We start from the raw sequence: 22,863 nt of genomic DNA, 5'->3' as shown, positions 1-22,863 counted from the left end.
CAAGGCGAGGTGCCAAGGACATAGCTGTCACCCCAGATGTCTAGTCTGGAAATAAATATTAGTGATGTGTCCCCAGAACCCAGAGAACATGTGCCGCACAGTGGGTGCTTAATAAATATCTGTGGAATGGATCCTGGCTGGATGGATGGAAGGGTGGATGGATGGGTGGATGGTTAAAGTCAAATGTGTGAGTGGTATCACTTAGGAAGAAAGTGTTGAGTGAGAAGGAAGAGAGCCCAGGGCCACAACTTGAGGACTCCAACATTCTAAAGATTTTTGATACGCCTTGCCAAATCGCCCTTCAGAGAGGCCGCATGAATCTGACATTCTTACAGCAATGAATGAGAATAGAGGAGTGAGTTTCTACTCTGGGTGATTCAACATCCCTAGCCAGGATGTCCCCAAAGTAATCCAGAAGGTGGTGTAAAGTTCTTAAAAAAAAAAAAAAAGCCAAAACAAGATTAACTTTTATATTAGTGCCTGCCCCTCACATATAGCACAGAGAAGAGGGGGGCTGGTTTTCTCCCGACACCCAGTGGCTCCCCAATCCCAGTGTTACTGTTGTTGTCATCATGGCAGAGTCTTGAGTGTACATGAAATCAGGTGAAATGTGACCACAGTTCTAGTTGTTTTTCAAGATTGGAACTAAAACAAGACAGACCATGATCTCTATCCTAATAATAGTGGGGCACTGTCCCTCCACACTCCTAAGACCATTTTAGTCATTGTAGCCTATATCTGTAAATCTAGTCATGTGTTTTCGTAAAGAAATGTGGGTTAACAGTTGAGCCATCAGGCCAGAAATTCCAGAAAGGCTGAGAAAGACTTGTTTCAGGCAGCATTTCTCAGACCCACCATATTTTTTCTCCTGACTTCATAGGATCAGAAGACTTGAGCAACATTAAACAGGTCTCTGCAGGATGTCTCCTATAGTAACATGCACTGTGGATCTATAAGGGTGGGATAAAGGAGGCGGTGTTCCCAAAATACATTTCTCCTTTCTTGCTACCCCTACCCCCAACCAACATCTCTTGGAATAGTGCTCTGTGGAACACCTGTTGGGGAAACACAGACTGTATTCTGTGATTACAACTACTTGGTTCTAAGAAGTCAGAGAAGAAGGGTAGACGGTAATAACAAAAAGGTTAGTGAGTAGGGCCCGTCCTTCATCCATTTAGTAGGAGAAGAAGTTGATGGTAAAAGGCATTTTATCTTCCAGTACAAGCAATATTATGGGAGGGTCCCAAAAGACTAAGAGAAAGGGATGAACTAGAGTATTCTTTATATTCTCTGTCTTAGGTACTACTGTACCTAATTCCTAGTATAGAGCTATCTACACAAGGATGATGATGATGATGATGACGACGATGATGGTGAGGAGGAGGAGGATGGTGATATTGGTGAGGATAGTGAGGAGGAAGAGGATAGTGAGGATGATGAGGAGGAGGAGGAGGATGGTGATATTGGTGAGGATGGTGAGGAGGAGGATGATGGTGATGACGGTGATTGGATGGTCATGATGGTGAGAATGGTGATAATGATAATGATGATCATGGTGGTGGTGATAATGATTAGATGGTGACGGTGGTGGTGGTGATGCAGATGATGATGGTGGTCATTATTCATTATTGAGCACTTACATTCTACATGCTGTTCTCAGTATTTCTAAACATTATCTCAGTTCATCTTCACAACAACTCTACAAGGCGGGTACCATTATCCTCACTTTAGAAATGAAGAAACTGGCTCAAAAACTGTTTTTGTGAGTATTTCACCATAAGGTGATTCAAGGTACTTCCTCTTACTGAGGCCAGCAGGGGGTCCCCAGTTGTTCATCACCATGCACAAACATTCATAAGAGCCTCTATGCTCACAGTTCCTAAGAGAAGGAACCATGGTTTATTTAACTCCTCCCAGGTACTTATCACTGTGTTAATTGTTTTACATGCATGTGTACTTTTATCCTCCCACAACCCAAAGAGCCAGGTGCTATTATTGTCTTTATTTTACAGGTAAGGAAACTAAGTCTCAGTAACATTAAGAAGCTTGCTCAAGGTCACACAGGTACATCATAGGGTCAGGACTCGAAATGAGGTCATTGTGATCCTAATGCCTGTGTTTTCTCTCTGGCCCCACTCTCCCTCTGAAGATCCAGAGAGGTACCAGGTACACGCCCAATTCCTAGAGGACAGCTTCTGTCATTATCCTGGGCAGAGACAGAGCTAGTAGTTTTCATTCCCTAAGATGAACTGCATCTGATGGGCACCATGGCCATGCCCAAGGAAAGCCTCATTTGCATTATAGCAGAATGATTCTGAGTTTGGGCTTTGGGGAACAGCTGCCAGGGTTTGAATCTCAACTGTGCACTTACTAGTTGTGTGAGCAAGTTACTTGACTTCTGTGTTTACTTGGTTATAAAATGGGGATAAGATCTCTTAGGGTGGTTGTGAGGATTAAATCATGCAAATCATAGAGCCTGGGTCACCCATTTATTAAGTTGCCTTAATAAATGGGGGCTGCCATCAGCAGCCTCAAATACTTGTTGATGTAATGTGACCTAAATGTGGGTGAAAACCAGATGGTATATGCACGGGCAGCACAGCTTGATTTACTCACACCGAGGTGCCTTTACCTGCAACGCCTGGCGCATCTCCATTGGGCAGCCAATGGGATCTTCTTAGCCGTGAGTGCTCAGCTGGGTTGAAGCCCAAAGAGCCCTTCCTAGGTCCCCTTCCTAGAGTCATGACACTGGGTCATGTCCCAGCTGCCGAGTGGTAAAGCTGGGGCTCTATCCATGTCCCTCTAACCTCACAGCCCCTGCTCTTAACACACCATACTACCTGCCTTTTAGAATATTGTCCTAAGAGATAAAATACAGGCAACAAGCTAGGTTTGTATATATATTTATTCCCCTGGAATAAATCCCCCAGGGGAATCCAGTTGAGTAATGTAGAGGGAAACTTCTCGAAAAATTGTTGGGTGATGTCAGGAGTGGCCTGGAAGGTTGGGGTCATTGGCTACTAAAGATCTGATTCGTGAAGGATTTGCTGCGTGGTCCAGCTGGGAAGATAGGCAACTTGTAAGGAGGAATCTTGAAAGTTAGTTCCCTACTCCTCCCGCCTGGTTTCTCAGACTTCTTTTGATAAGGGAAAGAAAAGACTTTTTTCTCTACATTTACATTTTTCTTTGCAAGCTCAGTTGTTTGTGTCTATTTCTGCAAGTCTTTGTTACAAATGAAAGGCTTGCCTGCATACATGGAAAATCACTTTTTCTCAGATATCCAAGACATGTAGTATTTTTAAATGGAAAAAAGCAAGTTGTAATACAATATGCATAGGGTATTCGCATTTTTGTTTTTTAAAAATGTCAGTATCTGCCAAAACAAAAGTCTGGAAAAAAAGACATAAAACTGTGGAGAGTATTATCCCAGCATGGTGGGATTGTCTAGGACCTGCACTTTCACTAGGTCATTTAACAACTATTTATTGTGGGCCTACTGTGTGCCAGCCACTGAAGGACAGCGGTGAACACTTTCTACATTATGGATTTCTGTCATGTTTGGATTTGTGTAATAGGCACAAATAACTTTTGTAACCAGAAATATAATAAAGAATTACTCCTTCTCCCAAAGAGGGAAATCCCATTATGATTACAGTTCATCACTGAATCTGGAAACATGACCACACACTCCCTCTTCCCCTTCAACATCCTGACTCACTCCTCTCCCAATCCTCTCTGGATCCTACCCAGGATGTGGTCCTTCCCCTCGGGTTCCTGGACCACAGGTTGCAGCTGAGCACAATCCCAGACCCGTCCCAATTTAGCCACCACAAATACATGTACCCACCTGGTTCCTATAGCCCAAACCAACTTCACCCAGGCCACCTCTGCCATCTTGGTGTCCACTTAAACAGCAAATTTGCCTGTTATTTTACCCTCAAAGTGAGTTTCTTTGGGAATAGCCAAAAGAATTTCAATTCAGGATGTGCATGCTATGGCGATCCATAGGTAAATTCAGAAAACAAAGGAGGGGAGCTGCTTTTATAGAGAAAAAGGGGGAGTAAAGAGGGGCTGTTCTAAATGAAAGCGCATTGGGGGAAAGTAACAGTTCAGGGCGGCAACGGCATCTCATTGGCTGAGCTGTGGTGTTTCTCATTGGCCGGGCTGTTGCCAGGTGGAGAGAGAAATCTTCCCTCAGTAGCAAAGTAGTTGTACTTCCTGTTGGAGATGCAAGCCTGTCTCTCTTCCTGTTTGGAGTAATTGACGATGTATGATAGGGATGAAAGCTCCCCATACAGGCCTTCCTGATGCCAATTTAGTTAAGATTTCTTTTATTAATTTCCACATCAATGTCCTCACAACACACCTCTCCCAACGCACACTTCACATCAGCCAACCCAACCCTTTACTTGCAAGCCTCCAGCCTCTTTTAAAAGAGAATGAGAGACCTGGCTCTGAATTGTGATCCTACCACTTACCAGCTCTGTAGATTAACCTTGCTGAGCTTCTGTCGTCTCACCTATAAATGCAAACACATTTCCTTGCTGGGTTGTTTATAATGATTAGAAAATATTATGTGTAAAACTCCTGGCATGGTGCCTGGAACACAGCAGGTCCTTAATACTTGATAGCTATTATTATAATATTATTCTCCCTCTTCCATGCTGGAAATTCTCAGCAAGTTGTGCAGTGGGAGATCAAGGCCCCAGGCATGAGCAGGTTCAGCTCCCTTCTCTCTCTGTACCCATCTTTTCTCCCTTCCCTGCATCTTCCCCACCGTCTTCTCCTTCCAGAGGCAGCTCTTCCATGTGTCTCCCTTTCTCTCTCCTGCCCAGGGGATCTTGTGCACAAGGTCCTGAACTACAACCTCCTCCTTTGGCATATATAGCCTTTCTCTCCCTCGTACACTTCTTTGCCATCAAACATGCACTTCAAGACGGTAATTCCTCCCTGGAACTCACTGCTTCTTTAGCTCCTGCTACTCGCACTCCTGTCGTGCCTGTGATCTTGAAGAAGTGTGTTACACCCTCTGTCTTCACTGCCAGTGTCCTACTTTGTCCTTGCCTCTTTGCTTTGTCCCAGCCAAGTAACTGACGTGGAGCCCTCCTGCACTGAAGGCCCGCCATCTTTCGCCAGCCTGTGTTCTCTCTGGCCTACCCAACGCTCTTGGTTCTCCTTCTCGAGCCCCTCTAACCCCTGGGCTCTTCCTGCCTCTCTCCTGACCGTCTCTGTTTTCAGCAGCCTCTTTCACCAATTCCTGTCCCTACCTGAGTGTTTCCTCCAATGCAGTCCTTGGTCCTCCCCTCTCTTGTCTCCTTGCTCACGAAGAAACTCCGCTCCAGGTGCTTTGACAGCCACTCCCGTGCAGTGATGGCCAAATGGACACCTCCATATGCCGGGATACCAGGAATGGGGTGCAGGTTGGGTGCCACATAAGGGAACACAGCTGAGGCAGCAGGTGGGGCTCCTGGCTGGGGCCATGTCACCAGGAGGAAGAGTGATCTTTCCTAATTCACAGAAAGACCCTGGATGGGCTGGGCTGGTCTTACCAATCGAGCATGTCCAGCTCTCTGCTGACCACCCCTCCTTGGAGTCCTTCCACTTCCTCAAATTCAACATGTCTGATGCTGAGTTTGGCGGCTCGTCCCCTCACCTCAACACCCACCCACCCCAACCTATCTCCCTCCTTGATCTGACAGTGGGGCCACCCCATTCTACTCCTCAAAAGGCTTTCTCTCTCTCGTTCTTTTTTCTTATCCCCGCTTCTCCCAGCTAGTTTAGAACATCAGCACTCAAGACCTGGATGTCCCTTGGGCTCTTAGCCAAGTTCCCTGCCTCTAACTCAGAGGAGTGGGTTTTACCACTAGGAGACACCTGGCAATGTTGGAGACATTTTTGGTTGTCACAGCTGGGGTGAGGACTGCTCCTGGCATCCAATGGGTAGAGGCCAGGGAAGCTGTTAAAAATCCTACAATGTACACAGCAGCCCCCACAACAAAGAATTGTCTAGTCCAAAATATCAATAGTGCTGCAGTTAAGAAACCCTGCCAGCTCCTTCCTCTCTAATTCATCCCAGTTATTTTTCTGGAAAAAATACTCTTCATTAAGCCACTTCACTGCTTCATCAGTGGCTGAAATAGCAGTGACTCAGACCCTGGAGTCACACCTATTTGAGCCCAAGTCTTGGCTCAGCCATTTACCAGCTGTGTGGCATTTGGCAGCTACACGTCTCAGAGCCCGAATGCCTCATCAGTAAAATGGGGCAGTGATCAGCCCATCTAGTGGGGTGATGTGTTCATTGCTTAGTGGAGGGTTGGGCACATAGGACACACTCAATACGTTTCAGTGATGTTTAAATCAAGTTCACACTTTTTACACTACTGTTCTAGACCTGCCACAAATTGACCTCATCCTTCCACTCCAGCTCTCCTTCTACTCCTCCCCTCTCCCATCATCTCTGCAGCCTGATTAAGCTCCGCACTCTCCCAGGACATGCACTGCCTTTCCCCAACTCCCCACCTGCCTTCAGCCCCTGCATTACTTTCCCATGGCTGCTATAACAAATTACCACAAACTTAGTGGCTTAACACAACACATAGTTATTCTCTTACAGTTCCGGAGGCCAACACTTCGAAATCAGTTTTGCTGGGCTCAAGTGAAGGTGTTGGCAGGGCTGGTTCCTTTTGGAGGCTCTAGGAAGGAATCTGTTTCCTTGCCTGTTTCAGTCTCTAGAGCATTATTCCTTGCATTCCTTGGCTCTTGGCCCCTTCTTCCATCTTTAAAGCCAGCAGTGTAGCATCTTCAAATCTGTCTCTGCTTCTGCCACATCACCTTATCCTCTGTCTCTCTGTAGTCAGATCTCCCTCTGTCTCCTCATTATAAGAACTCATGTGATTATATTGGGTCCACCTTGATAGTCCAGGATATTCCCCCCATCGCAGGATCCTTAACTTTATCACGTCTGCAGAGTTCCTTCCGCCCTGGAAGGTAACATTCACAGGCTCCAGGGATTCGGACCTGGATATCTTTGGGGGCCATCATTCAGCCTAGCACATCCTCCATTCTGAAATGCCCTCCCCTCCAACTCTGAATTCTGCCTGCCCAGCAATGCCCACACCCAGGGGCCCCTCAGCCAAGCAGACTTTGATCACTCCAGGTGAATGAGCTCTCCTCCCCTGAGATGCTCACGCTCCCCTGCTCCTTCAGCAGTCACTCACATGCTACCTGGGCTCACCGTGTGTCTTCTACCAGACACTTGGACCTCGTCTCTCAGACTGAACCGTAAGCCCCTTGAGGAATGGCTGCGTTATCAGCCCCCACGTGCAGCGCACAGCTTTGCACACAGTGGACACAGTCAATAGGTGTTCTGTTGATTGTTTTTTATTTTCCGCCTCCAAAAAGAAACGTGGATTTGAGCCCAACCAAGGCTGATCAAGCATTTTAAAAACACAAGTTGGATGGCGGCTCACGTTTTCTTGATGGGAGGGCGGTGTTGCCCTCCTCCAAGCTCTATTATTATTCAGAAAGCAGAGGAGGTGAATCGAATTGATACTTACCTTCTTCTTGCTTCTCTTTTTAAGGATTGTCTTTGTATCTGAAATATCTTCTGGAACATTATAAAAAAATTACCAGCTGGACCCAGGAACTTCAGGTAATCTTTTCACTTTGGAAGTTCGTTTCACCTCCTCCTCAGCATTTACTTGGTATTGTGCATTTAACCCTGTTTTTTCTCTATTAGCCAATCAGTCCACATCCTCCAAGAGGTGAAATGATAGCTCCATTTGCACACGAAGAGATTCAGACAGGGTGGCTGAGATCTCCCGGGAGGGCAAGGATACTTGTTTTCCTCTGTCAAAAACCAGAAATATTTAAATACTGTCAGATCTTGAAAATTATGTTTATTGGATGTAGTGGAAGAAGTACAGCTAGCCATGGTACAGGCAGTAGAATTACCAAAAGTTACATAATGTCAACGTTTTAGAGGCAAAATGATCCTTAGGGATTGTATCTCTCTGGTAGCTATTGCCGTATTAATGCTGTGTAATAAACAACCACAAAACTTTAGGGGCATTCCGCAGTTACTGTTCACAGCTCACATGTCTGGGGTCAGCCTCTAGGTGGGTCCGTTGATCTTGGATGGGCTTGCTCACGTGTCTGGGGTCAGCCTCTAGGTGGGTCCGTTGATCTTGGATGGGCTTGCTCACGTGTCTGGGGTCAGCCTCTAGGTGGGTCCGTTGATCTTGGATGGGCTTGCTCACGTGTCTGGGGTCAGCCTCTAGGTGGGTCCGTTGATCTTGGTGGGCTTGCTCACGTGTCTGGGGCCAGCCGCTAGGTGGGTCTGTTGATCTTGGTGGGCTTGCTCACATGTCTAGGTGTTGGCCGGCCCTTGGCTGATCTAGGCTGGCCTCAGCTAAAGTAGCTCTACTCTGGCCCACGTGTCTCTCATCTTCCAGCAGGCTGGCCTGGGCGTGTTCTCATGGCGATAGCAGAGGAAGCAGAAATCAGGAAGAGAAAGCAGGCTGATCGTGGAGTGTTTTTCAAACCTTGCTTGTGTTACGTCTGCTAACATCCCGTTGGCTAAAGCAAGTCACATGACTGAGTTCAGCATCAGGGGGCAGGATATGGGTGGGCACTGCAAGTTACAGTGCCAAAGACATGGATGGAGGAGGGGTAAAATATTGGGACTACCATTGAGATCAACCACAGAGACCCTCTAGGTGTCAGCAAACTTTTTCTGTAAAGGGCCAGATGGTAAATATTTTAGGCTTTGTAGGCTATGCAGTCTCTGTCACACCTATTCGACTCTGCTGTTGTACAGGAAAGGCAGCCGTAGACAACTCATAAACAAATAAGCATGATGATCATAGCCCTGTTCCAATGAAACTTTGTTTATAAAAACAGGCAGTGAACTAGGTTTGGGCTGCAGACAGTAGTTTGTCAACCCCTGATCTAGTCCATTCCCCTTATTTCACAGATAGGGACGTCGAAGTTCAGAGGTTAGGTGACTGTTCCAACCTGACACAGCGAGTTGGTGGAAGAATCGAGACAAAAGCTCAGGCCTTCTGACCCTAGCTCACTGCTTTTTCTCTTACACTCAGCAAATAAATAATTCTAGCTACCATTTACTGAGCACTTGCTATGTGCTAAAATCTTCCCATCATCTCCTTTAGTCCTTACAACTCTGAGATAGATACTATTATTAACCTCATTTTCTAAATGATGAAGCATCTAGAAAGAACTAATGCTGAGATTCTATCTAGATCCAGAGTTTAAGCTCGTAACCACTATACTGCTTCCCTCCTGGTGATTAGGCTAAGTTTTCCTGTGTTTTAAAAAAAAGTTTTGTGTAAACCTTTGTCCCTCTCCCCAAAAGCAAACAGCATATAAAGGAATAACGTGGAAATGAGTCCTTAGTCCTGTCTCCATCAGCTTCAGTTTCCTTTCCTCTCATTTCAGATCAAGATCAGCACTTCTCAGGAAACCCAGCAGTCTTTGCTGCGAGAACAGCTGCGGGAGCATCTAGCAGAGAAGGAGAAGCTAAACGAGGAAAGGCTACAGCAAGAGGAGAAGCTGACAGCCAGAATCAAGCGGCTGATGGAAGAGAAGGGGGTAAGGGGGTCCCTGTCGTTTTCTTGCTACTAGAAACTGATAAAATGGCCTTTTCTATGAGAAATTGAGGGCATGTACTTAGATGGAGAAATCTCAGCATCTCCTTGTTTGGTGCTATGGAACTAAATTAATTAAACGGGATAAATGATGTTGGAGGAACTAATGTGAAGCTTGAATTCTAAAACTCACCAACAGGCAAGGTTATTGAAGTTTCTAGAAGTGGTACTTTGTGTATATATTGCAGCTGATTTTACAAATTTGAGTTGTTACTACAGGTCCTGCTTTGTAACTGACAGGCTGTTTCTAAGTGTGTGCACGACCAACTTCAGATTATTTCAGTCTTTTGCTTTCTCTTTATACATATCGGGGGAAACAAATGGCCAAAATTGCTACTTACTTTTCCAGAAACCAAGCCAATTAGAAGATACTTTATAGCAGCACCTCTCAAGCTTAAAGGTGCCTGAGGACCACTGGGGATCTTGTTAAAATGCAGATTCTGGGGGCGGCCCTGTGGCGTAGCAGTTAAGTGCACGCACTCTGCTGCTGGCGGCCCGGGGTTCGGATCCTGGGCGCACACCGATGCACTGCTTGTCAAGCCATGCTGTGGCGGCCTCCCACATAAAGTGGAGGAAGATAGGCACTGATGTTAGCCCAGGGCCAGTCTTCCTCAGCAAAAAAAAAAAAAAAAGAGGAGGATTGGCATGGATGTTAGCTCAGGGCTGATCTTCCTCACCAAAAAAAAAAAAAATGCAGATTCTGGCTCAGCAGATCTGGGGTGGAGCCTGGGATTCTGCATTTCTAACAAGAACCAGCTGGTGCCATAGCACAGGTCTGCAGACCACATCTTCTGCAGTAAAGTCTTAGAGGAAGGTTTTCCCAAAGATGCCTGATACGAACCACCTGAGCGCTGGTTAAAAGTAGATTCTTGGGCCCCACACCGGACCCTCTGAATCAGAATCTCTGGAGAAGGCCAGAAAACTGCACTTAACGAGCCAATTCTCATCATTGTCCTAGAAGTGGTCCTTTTGGTATTCGGGGACCTGCCATGAATTTAACTACCTCGTTGCCATCATTCTAGTTAAGTGGGCTCGTGATTTTGGCTGCACTTTTGACATTTAGGAGATTAAAAAACACTAATGCCATGCACCTTCCCCCTCTCCCCCCACACCGGGTTCTGATCTAATTGGGGTGAGGGGGTGGCTCGCACACTGGGATTTGTAAGTGCTCCTGGGTGGTTCCAGTGTGCAGCCATGGTGAGAGCCAGTGCATGCTGGCCTCCTCCCACCCACCTCAAGACTGCAGCACCAGATCTGCAGGACCCAGACTTCCCCAGCACCTCCTTTCTTCCCCTGGGGAAGACGCCATGCGGCTTCCTCCATCCTTCATCGATCGCAGCTCGGTGACTTCCGGCTTGGACCGTCCTTCTGTCACACACACCTGCTCTCCAGACCTCTCCAAGAGGCAGAGACCTCTGCCTGTTTCATTTCATCCTCTAATTCATGCCTAGTTACCTCAAGAAATCGCTCTCCTCCGTCTACCTCTTCTTCTCTTGCCTCTTTCTCTGCCTTTGTGTCTTTTGTGAAATAAAAGATTGAAAAGTAAGAACCATCTTTCCAAAATCATATATGATCCGCATAAAGGCAATATTAACCATAGCCTTAAATCAAGGTGGGTCCATTTTGAAGGGCACTTAGATGTAGAAAAAGCCAGTGCCATTCAACAGAGAGGAAAGTAAAACCAGAAAGAACCTAGAAATCTTTACAAAACTCTCCACCTGTTTCCTCACTCCTCTCTGATTAGCTTTCCCCTTTCCAAGTGTCTTATTTTACTTTTAATTCTGGATGGACTGTTTCCACTGTGGGTGTAGGGTGTTTCAGCCAGACCATGTTCAACACTGCCTTGGGCGCCAGCCTGGGCCTCCCAGACACCCATTTAGAACATCATTCCTGACAGAGATGGGGTGTTAAGGGCTTTAAACGCGACAGACCTCAGCACACACCGCCCCTTGCAGAGGGGGAAACAAGGTCAGGTACCCAGCTAGACGGAAAGTGCCGCTGCTCGTGTTCATTATTGTCCCATCAAGAGTCGTCATTCCCCAGTCACTTGTGTTGATCAACTTGTCCCTAGGGACTCATTCGAAAGTACCATCCCAGACTTTAGTGCCAGGTGCCCCGATTTTAAATGAACCTTCCTCATGCCATATGACACCGTCACCCCCAACCCATCTAAAAATACGTGTGTCAAAGCTCGTTAACCAGGCTCCTTCTCATGAATCCTGACTTGTTTGAGGACTGTTTCAATGGTAAGAAATTCTAGCTTCCTTTATCAAACTAACATTCTTTTTTTATTATGAACTGTTAACAATGTTCACCTGATTGGTGCAGACAAATGGTTTAGATCAGGGGTTGGTAAACTTTTTCCATAAAGAGCCCGATGGCATATCTTTTCAGTTTTGCAGGCCATGCGGTTTCTGCATGACTGCTCAACTGTGCTGTTGTGTGAAAGCAGTCGTAGGCAATCCACAAGGGAGCGTGGAGGTGTTCCAATAAAACTTTATTTACAAAAAGCAGGCAGTGGGCCAGATTTGGACCAGATAGTTGGCTAACCCCTGGTTTAGAACACAGGCTCTAGAGTCAAATGGACCAGGGTTCAGATTCCTTATATGATTTACTAGTAAATTGGGCAGATTCCTTAATCCCTCTGTTTCCTCCTCTGCAAAGTGGGCATGACAGAAGAAATGACTGACCCTTATTAATGAATGGTTATCATGTGCCAAGGCTTTCCTGTCCATCATCTCACCTGCTGCTCACATCAAACCAATGCAGGAAGCACTATTACTGTCTCCATTGTACAGACGGGGAAACTGAGGCTTCTATAGTTTCTCACTTGCCCAAGGTCATATACCTAGGAAGGAACCTGGGGCTCTAACCTGGGCCTGCCAACTCCAGATCCCATGCTCTTAGCTCCTGGGCTGTGCTGCCCACAGTCTCCCCATGGGGTTGTTGTGGAGGGAAGAGCCAACCCATGCAGCCTGGCACAGAGTCCAAATTCCTGCCATGGTAACTGTCTATGAAACAACAGTCGTTGACTTTCAGGCTTTGGAGGAAAGCGTTACTCAAGAGAAAAACAGAGCCAAGGAAGCATTGGAGGAAGAACAGAAGAGAGTCCGGGAGCTGGAGAACCGCTTAACCCTCCAGAAGGAGGTATGTAGCTCGGGGAGAGAGAGTCGGCCTGAGCCCAAATCAAGGTCGTGCAGCTGGGAAGGACTGATCCGGATCCCATGCTCATAGCTGCCCACAGTCTCCCCCTGGGGTGCTGTGAGGAGGGAAGAGCTGACCCATGCAGAGCTTGGCACCCAGTCCCAATTCCTGCCATGGTAACTGTCTATGAAACAACGGTCATTGGTTTTCAGGCTTGGGAGGAAAGCGTTACTCAAGAGAAAAACAGAGTGAAGGAAGCGTTGGAAGAAGAACAGAAGAGAGTCCAAGAGCTGGAGAACCGCTTAACCCGCCAGAAGGAGGTACGCAGCTCAGGGAGATAGAGTCGGCTGGAGCCCAAATCCGGCTTGAGGGCCATATGGAAGTAAGTTCAGAACCACAGATGATGGGGGGAAAGCGCGGTGGGGCTTTCCTAGAGTAGTTTGTCCTTGGAGGGCTCAGCTACTTTGGGAAGAAGTTGGGGGACTCTAGGAGAGAACCCGAGAGTGGTAGCCTTGACAACCAGTTGGAAAAAAATTGTAAACAACACAAAATACAGTCGTAGATGGGGCTTGAGAGACAAGTTGGGTGACACGAGCAGCTTCTGCAAGAGATTGTCTCCCAAAGCATAGAAATGGAGGAATTAGAGTCCTGGGACATCAGGGCTGTGTGAATCTTCCAACAACATCCTAAGATCATCCAGCCCTCAGCTCCATCTCCAAAGAATTTTCTACATCCCAGGGCAGTCCATTCCAGTGTGGACACCTTGGGCTGGCAGAGAATTCTTCCTTTAGGTTGAGTTGAATCAAACTCTTTCTCCGCCCCTGGGCTCCTGCAAGACCCGCCCACCCTTCCTCTTCCAGAATAGATGATTCTCAATGCTCGAAAACAGAGGCACCTGCTCCTCTCCAGACCCAAGCGCCCTTGTTTCTCCTGTATATGCCTCGCAAGACTAGAGCCTGGCCCAGGCCCCCTCCTTTGACCGTCTCTGCTCTCCAGAATTCACAGATTGGCAGCTCACTGGCTAAAAAGGGCCTGTGGACATGTTATGCTTGGCCCTTGAATGTTTTGTATTGAATTCATAAAATTTACTTAAAAATTCAGATTTCCATTCTCTTAAAAAGTCAGAAAATCTGGCCCTCGTTTCTACTTGGCAAAAGTAGAAACTGAACCAAGTAGCCCCAGTTTGCCACAGTCCTCACCATTCCCTATTGCATGAAACACAGCCCACTTCGTTTTCGGTGCCTGTCTAGCCCTTATAGGCATCTGAGTTTGCAACCCCTCATCTATTTCCTTCCTAAAGTGTGGTAGCCAGAACTGGACACAGTTCTCCAGCCATTAGGGCCTAGGGCAGGACTCTCCTCTCCCGTGCTGAAGACGTTGACGTGCCTGAACCAGCTTTTGGGAAGCTCTATTACCCTGTTCACTCATATTTACCTTGTGGTCACCGCCAGATCCCTGAGTCTCCCCTACATAATGCTTCCATTAGCTCTTCAGTCCTGAGGCAGCACAGAGGAGTGAAGAGTGCAGGCTTTGCAGCCACGTGAGACACGAGTTCAAATCCTGGCTTTGCTACTCACTGGATATAGCAGATCTCTCCATGCCCACCTTCTTTAAGGGTGGCCGTGAGGATCAGAGATAATGTACAATGAAGTGTTTGACCCAGAATCGTCACTCAAAAAGTGGTAGCTATTCTTATTATCACCATGGCTACTTCTTCTTGTGTTTAGACACTTGTTTTCTATCAACCCCAATCCATCTCTACTCCTCAGAGGAGAATCCTGGCCCACCCACCACTCGGAGAGAAATAGGGGACTGCTGGGCAGAGCCTCTGCCATTTGATCTGATCCAGAGAGGGCAGATGTTTACATGGTGGTCTCACTTGGGGTCTCCCGTACAGCTGTGCTCTACGGCCCTCTGTAAACAGTGTCACTGAGGCCTGGCCCTGAGTTATTTCTCCCGGGGGGCGACGAGGAGGAGGGTCTCAAGGGCTCACCAGGGCCAAATGCCACCGAGAGGTCAACAGCACAGGGATGGAAGAGGCCCTTGAATTTAGAGATTTCGAGGTCATGGGGGACTTCAGGAGAGAGATTTAAGGAAAGCTGTGGGGAACAGCGTCATCGCAGGGAGGAGCTGTGGCCAGCTCACTCCAGGCCTGGAAAAATGTCAGCCTCTTCTCCTGGCAGAACCTCTCCATGGTTTCCTATCAGGGGAATCCAAGCTACAAGTCCCAGACACAGACTTCGACCAACCTCAAACGGTTGTTTGATTTTTCTTTTTATTAGACCCTCTGCCACGTTATCAGATGAATCTTTAAGATCAACAGAATCACTAGGTCATAATGCAGGTTTTGAGGTACCATTAAAGGTTAATTCCCATCACCTGCCTAGGAACTTGGAGCAAGGCGGCTGGGGGGACAGGACCCGTGTGTGAGTCGTGCAGGCATGGTCTTCCCTGTAGCGCCTGTCTCAGCTGCAGGGAGCTGCCGAGAGGAAAGTCCCGAGTGTAGACGTGAGACCAGGTGCAGTGGAGCCAGCCCTAGGTTGCTGGAAAGTTCCTAGAGCCTCTTCCACAAATTACAAGAGAACGTCTTACGTCGAAACCCACCTCTAACATTCAAAATAAACATGAAACTCCCACGATGTTACTGCTCTTCTGCTTTGTTCAGGGCTGGTATTGGAACAGCCGAGTGTTGGGGTTTTTTAAATGAGTTCTCACTGCAAAATATCTCGTATTTCAGTCCTATGATGGATTAAATACTTAATGCAGGCTAATCTGGAATCCTAACTACGGGTTGTAATGGAAATCATGTTCCAAGTTCGAGATATCTGACTGTCAACCTGGTGTTTAAGACACAACCCATTTGAAAACTGAGGTGCCCTTTCTTGCAGTGACTAGAAACAGGGGCCTTCCCAGCAATTTCTATCCCTTGGTGGTTTGTGTTAAGCCATGTAAATGAACAGCTTATCAGCAAATAACTTCCTACTTAAAATTCCTTGATTGTAGGCACCAAATACAACCATACTTTCTTCCCTGCATCGTCTCAGAGCTTCCCCTGTGAGGTCACTCCCACCCCTTCTAGAAATTGGCATGTTGTGGCTCATTAATTCAGTCCACTGCCCTCCTCTTGAAACCTGACTCTCTTTAGGAGATTTATTTCAATAATGGGACATTCCATTACTAATGAGATTCTTCTTCTTATCAGAGAGGCTGCCTGGCACAGTGATAAGAGCTTGGCTTCACAATCAGACAGGCCTGGTTCCCTCTGCTCACCTGCTCTCCCCCAAGGGCCAGGCCATGTGCTTTCCTCAACACGGGGTTCAAATCCTGGTCTCACTGCTAACCAACTGCATGACCCTCGGCCCTCACCAACTTTCTGTTCCTCGGTTTCCTCATCTAGAAAATGGGCCACTAACTTCTCTGGTAGGGTTGCTGTGAGAGTAAACTATGTGAGACATGCTGGCCACGGGCCTTGGCCTGTGAGACCAACCCCTGACGTTTGAGCTATTTTCATTATTATTAGTATCATCATTATTGGCAATTGTCCCCTTAAATGCAGGCAACCAAAAAGACTGGTCATTGATTTTCAGGTTTTGGAGAACAGAATGGCCCATGAGAAAAGAAAAGCAAAGGAAGCCTTAGAGACAGAAAAGAGAAAAGTTCAAGATCTGGAGAACCACTTAACCCAACAGAAGGAGGTATGAGGAGCAGAGAGAGATAACAGGGGCTGTGGCAGCCAAAAGCCCTTTGGAAGGAGCTCCGAAGCCAGACGTGAGGCCGTGTTTCTGTGCCTTGTGCCTGATAGAGAGGATGGTGTAAAGGGAGCAGTTGCCGGTGCAGAGCCTCCGTCCAAAGTGGCCAATATCACGTTGTACAACTTACTAGCTGTATGACCGAGGGCAGTCAGTCACTTAACCCCTGCGCCTGTTTCCTCATCTGTAGCATGAGGATGCTAACAGCCCTGCCTCGTAGGATTAAATGAGTTCACGTCTATAAAGTACTTAGAACTGCACCTGGCACATGGAGGGCCCTCTACAGAAGCATTTTCTTCTCAATTACCTACCTCTCTCCAGGAGAGACCCCCTGGGTGGGAGTCTGGGTCAGTCCCTCAGCCAGCATCCTCCTCCTCGCCACTGAGAGGTATTTATGATGCAGCCCAGCATGGGCGCAGTAGGAAAACACTCCCTCCTGACCCCGGCCTCCTGGGTTCATAGACTCCCAAGCAGCCCCTCCCTGGACTGACAGAAGGATAGAGACACAACAGTGCAGAGTAAGATGGTCCATGATGGTACATAAGGTAGACAATGAACTCACACGGGGGTCACATCAATTAAGCGCCAGAGGTCAGTGCCTTCTGGAATGGATGAGAAGTGCACCCTCAAGGTGAGGGCGACTTGGGGAGGGAGCAGGGGTGTCCAAGAGCGTGGGAAGAGCTGGAGACATCCACACCCAGCCACCCCCACCAGCCTGGGGACTGGGCCCACCAGCCACACCAGCCCGAGCCGCCATGAGAGTCAGGCCCCAAGGCTGAAAGGAGGGACGTCACTCAGGTCAGCCTGAACGCCCGAGTCACCCCTGGCAGTCACAGAAGGGCTCTCGGGAGTCTGGAGGCCAAGGAGACGTTCACTCGTGAGCTGTAATGGCGCCACATGAGCCGGGCTCCAGGGACGCAGGGGCACAGACAGATATGTGCCAGCCCTCAAGGAACTTCCAGAAACAGAGCTGATGACTCAGGGAGTTGTTTATTTCAGTTTCCTTCATCCGTCCACAAATACTGACTGAGCATCTGCTGCGTGCCAGGCCCTGTAGGGTGTCAGGGACACCGCAGTGCACAAGAGGGACCAGGGCCATGCCCTCCAGAGCTTCCCCGCTAGGGTAGAGGGCCAGACACCTCAAAAACACATGCACAGGATGACTCCAGAGCCACAGGTGCTGTGGGGGAGACAAACGGGGGTGGCTTAGAGAGTGGCCTGCAGGCAGGGCGGGCCTCTCTGAGGAGGTGACATTGAGTGAGAACTGGAGGGGAGAAGGAGAACCAGGGGAACATCTCAGGGGAGAGAATGGGTCATGTGGGTCATGTGCAAGTGCAAAAAATGGGGACCTGCGTTAGTCAGGGGGCGGGGGCTGGGCCTGAGGAATGAAATAAAGCTGGAGCAAGACGGAAGCCAAATTAGGGGTCAGGGGAAGAAAGCAGAAGGGAGGCACAGAGTGGGCAAAGCAGTGCATGGCAGGAGAGCTTGGTGGGCTAAGGGTAGATTCTGGTCAGATTCTACCTGACATGCTGTGTGACCCTGGGCAAGCCCCTTGCCCTCTCTGTGCCCTCATCTGTAATATGGGTATAGTGAAGGAACCACCATGCAGATTTGTCGTGAAGAGTCAATGAATTCATTGTGAAGCACCTGCGCAGGTGAGGTCAGAGTCCAGGTGGGGCAGAGTGGGTGTGTGCACAGCAGGCGGGGGTGGGGGCGGACAGTCAAGCAAAGACCTTGGCAGTGGGACTTGCCAGCCCGTGGAGGGAAGTGAGGTCAGAGTCCAGGTGGGGTGAGGCAGCACCACACAGAGCAAGCCTTGTTAAGGGGTGGGACCCCCACCGTGGTCAGCGGCTATCCCCAGAGATTCCCTTATGCAGATGGCTGGGTGGGGGGGGGGTTGAAGCGTGGGTTCCTGCTGGGCGGTGTGGCAGACTCTGCCAGCCTAAGTGTGAACATATAAGCATGTCTCCCGCTTCCAGGTAGGGTGGGGTTTGAATCAGGAGGACAGGGAAGGCAAGGTCCAGAAGCCGGGTGGCAGAATGGTTAGGACAGGGCGCTGACATCCGAGCTTGCACCATTGCCTCCTGGTGCTGTGCCCTTAGCACATTACTTGTCCTCTTACTGCCTCACTCACAGCCCCCATAGCCTCACCTGCAAAATGGGGATAATTGGGTAGATGCTGTCTGGGGGCTTGCATTCAGTGCATGGTGCCAGGCACTCATGTCGCAAGTGCAAGAGTGGTCAGTAGCATCGTTATTATTTTCATTTGTAATGTGCCAAGCAGCACATAGTAAGAGAAGGGAAAGACCCCTCCCCACGGGGCATGCGGAAGGGGGTTGGGGGACAGGCAGGACATAGACTGGCAGGGTGGGGCTGGGCAGTCTTGAGCAGACTTGGCAGTGGGAAATGCCAGGCCAGTGCAGGGAGGAGACTCACAGCCCAGGTGGGGGTGGCGGGGCGTGTGCAGAGCAGGGCAGGGTAGATGGAGGCCTCAGACCCTGCACCAAAACAGCGGGGCTGTGGGGACGATCGTCTCTTCTCCGGGGCCACACATGCCCAAACTCTCATCCCGCCTCCAGCATAACATTCTCTATAACAATTTTCTATAGTTTTTCTTTTTGCCAAATAATGCATGTTCACTAAAGAAAATTTAGAAGATACAGACCAGTGAAAAGAAGAAAATATAAATTACCATAATCCCAATTCCCCCAAAATAACCACTGTTTACATATCTCTCAGTCATTTGTCTATGCATGTATACATATATTTAAAATATTTTTCTTGTGAAGTTTATATTTGTATGGGGGACTGGGGACATAACTGAGAGAGTTTCAACAGCTGCAAATAGAGGTTTTCAACCCCACTCTGGCTGTGTACCTCCTGGGGCTTGTGTAGGTGAGGCTGAACTCCAATCCCCTCCCCATTACCAGGTGTATGGGGTGTGTGTTCTCAGTTCCAAACTGTCCTGGACATCAGTTTTTGGAACCAAGCCTTTGTAGGCTGGGGAGAGACCACTAGGGTCCTTTGAAGCCACAGGCATCAGTCCTGCTGGGGCAGAAGGCGTCTGGCCTCTCTTTGCCTCTCTTGCCCCACCCCCCAAGAAGCCAGGTACTTCCCAAGGAGGGCCCACCTTGGTGCCAGCACACACCAGTTTAATCAGTGGCTCAGCGCCAGACTCCTTGACCTGAACACTCACTAGCATGTCGCTTCCTGAACACCAGCCCAGAAATCCTGAATGACGAATAACTCTTTCTTCCATGCACATGACTAACCAAGACGTGACTTCCGAGTTCTCACCATGGTCAGCACGCCAGAATCTCCCCTCTCCAACGGGCGTCCTGTTCCTTGAGTTCTTGCTCCCCAACCCTGACTCACTGGTTTCAACAGTTACTAATCCTGGCTTCCCTTTGCGATGTCATTTCCCTTCCCGTCCCGTGCACACGCCCTCCAAGCGCTTGTCATTGACTTCCAGATCTCAGAGAGCAGCATCGCCTATGAGAAACACAAGGTGAAGGAGGCCATAGAGAAGGAAAAGAAAAAGGTGCAAGATCTGGAGAACCGCGTAACCAAGCAGAAAGAGGTATGGGTCCCAGAGAGGAAAAGGCACAGAGGAGTCGGCGTGGCTGAGAGCAGGGCTCTGGAGGCAGGTGGTCTGGTTCAAAGCCTACCTCTGCCACCTCTCTCTGTGGGACATAGGCAAGTTCCTTACCACCTCTGTGCCTTGGTTTCCCCCCGTATGAAATACAGATGATACCAACAGAACAACCCCATCGAGTTGTGAGGCTTGATTGCTAATGTGCACACAAAACACGCAGAAAAGTCACTGGCAGTCAGTGATGCTATGTGTGTTGGCCGCTTTTGTTATTATTATTATGAGCCGAGCCAGACAGTGGAGGGGCAGAATCCAAACCCAGGGCTCTCTGACTCCGGAACCCTCCATCACCCTCCTCTCTCCACTGTCCATGGGCTTTGTGTGGGCTCAGCTGCCTGAGGTAAAAGAGGGGTGTCAGGATCCGGACGCCTGAATTTCTGATCACCTTGATGTCATTTCTGCACCAGAACTTGTCACCATCATCATCACCTTCATAATCAAACCACATTTACGAATTTTTTTTTCTGTGAGGAAGATCAGCCCTGAGCTAACATCTGCCAATCCTCCTCTTTTTGCTGAGGAAGACTGGCCCCAGGCTAACATCCATGCCCATCTTCCTCCACTTGATGTGGGACGCGGCCACAGCATGGCCTGACAAGCAGTGCGTCGGTGCGCACCCGGGATCCAAGCCCCAGGCTGCCGCAGCGGAGCGTGGACTTCACCGCTATGCCACAGGGCCAGCCCCCACGTTTACCATTATTACTGGGAGTAGTAGATGCAGTGGGAGCAGAAGTTGTTGTTGCACACGATCCTGTCTTGGGCACCTCCAAGCTGTAGGACATAATTCACTCCTCCTGGGTCCCAACAGTACAAGGAACACACACACGCACACACACGCACACGCACACACGCACACACACGCACACACGCACACACACACTGACCGATATCTCGAAATCAAAGCAAGCGATAAACACACAACTTGACAACAGTAGGATAAACTGAAATACAAATAAATATAATTTCAAAGGATTTTCAAGACCACAGGGGACTGAAAAGGTCTTGAAGTCTCTTCATATGAATCTTGGATCATTTTCTTCGAAGTAAGGTTCCCAAACATCAGCATGCCTAGAATCACTGGGGAATGTATTTTAAATGCCCATTTCCTGGGCCTCACCCCAGAGACTCTGATTCACTGTCTGTAGGGTGGACTCGGGAATCTGCGTTTTTGACAGGCAGCCAAGTGGTCCTGGTGCACTTGGAACATCACTGCTCGAGAGAGACTGGAGTCAGTAAACCACATCTGGATTACATACCAGTCCCGGGCACCACTTTTTTAGAGGGGCCTTGAGCAGCTGGAGCGTGTCCAGAGAAGGCAGACCAGAGTTGGGTGAAGTGACATAAGGCTCGTCAGCTCCGGGCTGACGCGCTTGCGCAGGCTCCCTGTGTGCAGGCACAATGCTGCAGGCCGAGGGGGTCCAAGAGGAGTGGTCTGTTTATACGCAGCCTTGTTTCCCCAAATGATTTACCGTGGATCTTCCATAAAAGACCAGTTCGGGATAGGAGAAAAGGAGAAATTACAATTTTTATAATAGATTAGTTGGGACATAAAATGGATCAGAAATGAGACTAATGAAAAAAATGTGTATCATGAAATCAATGAATGGGTCACAATTTTTACTCTAGCAGTTATAGGGAAAGGGAAAGCCCAGTTGGTTTTATAATTCACTAGACCAAAATGGACCAATTGCTCATGGAAATTGGACCACTCTTGGTCCTTAACCCAGAGAGAATTGCTCCTAAGGATCATCATATAGAGGACTCTGCAGTGCAACCAACAACATCCTCAACCACTGCCTTGAAACAATGGTGACATGAGGGTGAGGTCTTATGACAACTCTCAAGGCAGGCTGTGGCATCACTCCAGACAAGGAGAAACGGACTCCAACCCAGGGACTCCCCATTTACCAGGAAAGACCAAGGAAGTAGAAGGTCAAAGACCCACTCAGACGTAGGGTTGCTCATGTGATGCTGCTTAACTTGTGTACACAGAAGAGCAGTGGAAAGAGTGATTTCGTCTACACAGGCGAAAATAGGATTTATATACAAGAAAGGGGAGAAAAATAAATTCAGACCCGTGGGAACAGGGAACTTTGTTCTCCTGTCCTTGAGTAACGTGCTAAGTTGCTGGCAAGGAGAAAAGATGCCAGGCAGTGTGTTGTGACCTTAGGCAGCTTGATGGCCCATCAAAGAATCCATCTCAGTTTGTGGATTCTCCGGAACAGCTGGAGTGTTTCGCTGTGAGCTGTAGGTGACAGGCTGCTCTGGGGGATGCCAACCAATGTCCCCTGTGAGCATCTCCTTAGGCCAGGTCTGCACACTGTCCACACTGGGATTTCTCAACAGTAACAGTGATGTTCAGACCCCAAAAAAGAATGAGACCGAGTTCAGAAGCAATACAAAGAAAATGGAGCAACTCCCAGGTGAGGCTTGCTGGCATCACTTGATGAAAATGGTTTTTGTTTTGGTTTGTTTTGCTTTTTCAAAAAAAATCGGTTTCCTTTCCCAATTATAAAAGAAGCAACTGTTTGCTCTAGAAAATTTTGAAAATACAGAAAATCACTCAGAAGAAAATAAACTGCCTATGATTCCACTGAGCAGAGTTACCACTAGTGACATTTTGATGTGATTCCTTCCAGACCTGTATATATTG

The 22,863-nt window shown here is 48.3% G+C and overlaps 1 protein-coding gene across 1 annotated transcript in view; it reads left to right on the top strand.

Annotated features, from left to right (window-relative positions):
• Window positions 1–22,863, top strand: part of FHAD1 (forkhead associated phosphopeptide binding domain 1) — a 129,849-nt gene that overhangs the window by 75,579 nt on the left and 31,407 nt on the right. Inside the window, 7 exon segments of the mRNA XM_087445824.1 lie at window positions 7,581–7,651; window positions 9,457–9,609; window positions 12,705–12,812; window positions 13,022–13,147; window positions 13,150–13,191; window positions 16,397–16,504; window positions 20,031–20,138. Of these exon segments, the coding sequence (XP_087301950.1) occupies window positions 7,581–7,651; window positions 9,457–9,609; window positions 12,705–12,812; window positions 13,022–13,147; window positions 13,150–13,191; window positions 16,397–16,504; window positions 20,031–20,138 (716 nt within the window).

Source organism: Ceratotherium simum, chromosome 22 (genome assembly GCF_057802395.1).
Source record: "Ceratotherium simum simum isolate JZ-2026a chromosome 22, ASM5780239v1, whole genome shotgun sequence".
NCBI classification, from domain to species: Eukaryota; Metazoa; Chordata; class Mammalia; order Perissodactyla; family Rhinocerotidae; genus Ceratotherium; species Ceratotherium simum.
The sequence above is the reverse complement of the archived record's forward strand: the minus strand, read 5'-3'. Positions and strand labels throughout refer to the sequence as shown.